This window comes from Branchiostoma floridae, chromosome 6, assembly GCF_000003815.2.
Source record: "Branchiostoma floridae strain S238N-H82 chromosome 6, Bfl_VNyyK, whole genome shotgun sequence".
Lineage (NCBI taxonomy): Eukaryota > Metazoa > Chordata > Leptocardii > Amphioxiformes > Branchiostomatidae > Branchiostoma > Branchiostoma floridae.
The window spans coordinates 1,353,917-1,356,444 of NC_049984.1; the positions used below are offsets into that span (position 1 = coordinate 1,353,917).

At 38.4% G+C, this 2,528-nt stretch overlaps 1 protein-coding gene across 1 annotated transcript; it reads right to left on the reverse strand.

The window, feature by feature from the left end:
• Positions 1-146: 146 nt before the first annotated feature.
• On the reverse strand, positions 147-2,442 carry LOC118417752. The gene is made up of 3 exons (XM_035823453.1): positions 2,212-2,442; positions 1,812-1,879; positions 147-1,440 (listed from the first exon to the last, which is right to left on the reverse strand). The coding sequence occupies exons 2-3, from the start codon at positions 1,873-1,875 to the stop codon at positions 371-373; spliced, it is 1,134 nt and encodes a 377-aa protein (XP_035679346.1). The 5' UTR covers positions 1,876-1,879; positions 2,212-2,442; the 3' UTR covers positions 147-370.
• Positions 2,443-2,528: the final 86 nt, after the last annotated feature.

Below are 2,528 nucleotides of genomic sequence, written 5' to 3' on the forward strand. Positions count from 1 at the left end.
CCAGCATATGGTAGGATGGTAAAGTGTGATAACAATGAATGTGAGTCAGAATGGTTCCATTACAAATGTGTTGGCATCAAGAGAAAACCAAGGGGCCATTGGTTCTGTCCCAGTTGTCAATGCTAAATCCTACTGGACAGTTTGAAATACTAAAAATACTAGTATAACAATAGAAGGCATTTTACAGTTTTATGTCATGTTTTAAAAAACTAATGTAAAACAAGTAAGAATTGTACTTTGTGGTATACTTATTATATTGTAGTGGGCTTCCCAAAAATTTGTTTTGTGTCCCTTTAACATTTTACCTTCAATCTCAGTATTTTGATATACAGAAAAGGCCAGCTCGTGCAGACAACATTGCCATTAAAAATTACTTGATTAGCTTTGGAAGTAAGTTTGTAAGAGCCGCACAGATAACAACACTGTCACTGAGTAGAGGGGCAAATGTTAATGGACAGATTTGGCTGAGAATTTGGAAGTTCTTGATTCTTTCAATTGCACGTTCTACGTGAATTCTTAGAGTTGATATCTGTCTGGCATCTTGGACGATACGCCCCGGGAGTTGTTTCCTTCCTGTGGTAAATGGTGGCATAACTAGTGTTGCTCCTTTCAGGGCAAGTTCCTCAGAAATGGTGAATCCCCGATCTGCCATAATCATATCACCATATTCCACTTTGTTATAGAAACAACTTTTTAGCGTAATGTCTTTATCAGAAATTCTTCCACCCCAGGAACTGGACAGAAATGACACTGCTCCATAAGGTGTAATACCTACCAGAAATTTGAACGTATGATGGTGTTTGTAGTTACTCCAGGTCTTTGCTCGGGTCTTTAAATTGTATGGCCTCTCAGTGAAAATCTCTGAGCAATCAATGATGACTCTACAGTTTGAGTATTTTTTTTTCCGAAATTTTTTGGGAAGATTGCGCTTTACGGTTTCCTTGGACGGCCAATGAATCAGGAACTTTAGTCGGACAGCTAAGATTGGAATACAACGGTTTATGACTTTTGAAACTGTGGAGGCAGAAACACTAAATCTCAAAGCTAGATCAGCATTTTTGAGGCCTAGTCTCAACTTCATGAGAGTCATGAGTATTTGATCCTGCTGACACATGGACTTTAGAGGAGCAATGAAATCACTAACAAGTCTAAACACAAACATAAACAGTGCAACAGTAGGTATTCCAGTGAAGAGCTTGCATTTTGCATCTGTGAGATTGGAGGCTGATGTTGATGATTTCTTGATTTGTTCTTGAAGGTGATCACGTTCTTCCCTAAGGTTGTCAGCTTCACTTTGAAGGGACTCGCAAAACTGTTCCAACTTACATTTCTCCTCTTGTACTTTTGTGAGCTGTTCTCTCAGAGTCTCTACACTTTCAGGAAGGGGGTCTCTCAGAGTCTCTACACTTTCAGGAGGAGGGTCAGCGATCATTTCTTCATCTGAAATAAAGCAAATCCGAAGTTCAATGAAAGTGCTATGTGATTATGAGTGTCATATATCTGAACTGAACTGAATGTTCTAAACTCTGATTCATATGTATGTATTGTTGTTTCAATATTTTACTCATGCAGGTTGCATGCTTCTCTACTTGATTCACATCTATATCCCCACTCCGAAAACCAAGCGGATAAACTTTGTAGCAAGTAGTCTTGTGTGTATGGTATGTGATTCATGTTGAATAAGTGACAAGTGATAGATTTACTTGTTGAGCAAGAATGATAGATTAAACTGTTGATCAAGAATTTATATGTTTAGGATTACTGATTGTATCCATTAGACACTTTTCTTATTCCCTCTGTAATGCCCTTACCATTTAGTGATGTAGGTGGGGCTTCATTCTCTGATGACACCCGCAGCCTTTTTGCTGCACGCATATACCTGCAAACAATGAAGCATGTTGTAAGTTGTAAATCAAAGTTGCATGCTTTGTTTCCTACATACATTCTGTTAGCATAGCATTTAGTGATTACTGCTGTGAATGTTATGAAATATAAAACATTTGACTAGGTGTAAACTCTAACATGAGTAACTTACAGGATCTTTGTGAGATTTAACTGAATCCTTGGTAAAACTTTCATGGTCATCTTCTCAGGCAAGGAGGTAGAGTATAGCAATGTTTCACACAGGCATGAACAGCCTGCCTGCATGAACAGCATGAGCAGTAAATAAAATTTCAATAAAGAAACATTGAAAACCCCAATGTTACCTACCGATCTTTCTTGGCAACTGGGTTTCTTGAACGATTGCAACTTGCTGAGGTTGGGAGGTTAAACAAGCTTGGGACGTAATCTGGATCTGCAGGGTCTTTAGAAGGGTTCCCTGCAATGCAAGAAGCAAAGAACTTGTCAGTATTATAAACATGATTTTAAAATGAGGTGGCAATTGGTCTTGTGGTTAGGGTGTAGGACTCATAATCCAAAGATAAGTATGAGTTGGAATCCCTGATAGGTCACTTTGTTGTTGTGCCCTTGGGAAAGGTACTTAAACCATACTTTACACCTATTTCCTCACTTCACTAAGGTAAAAA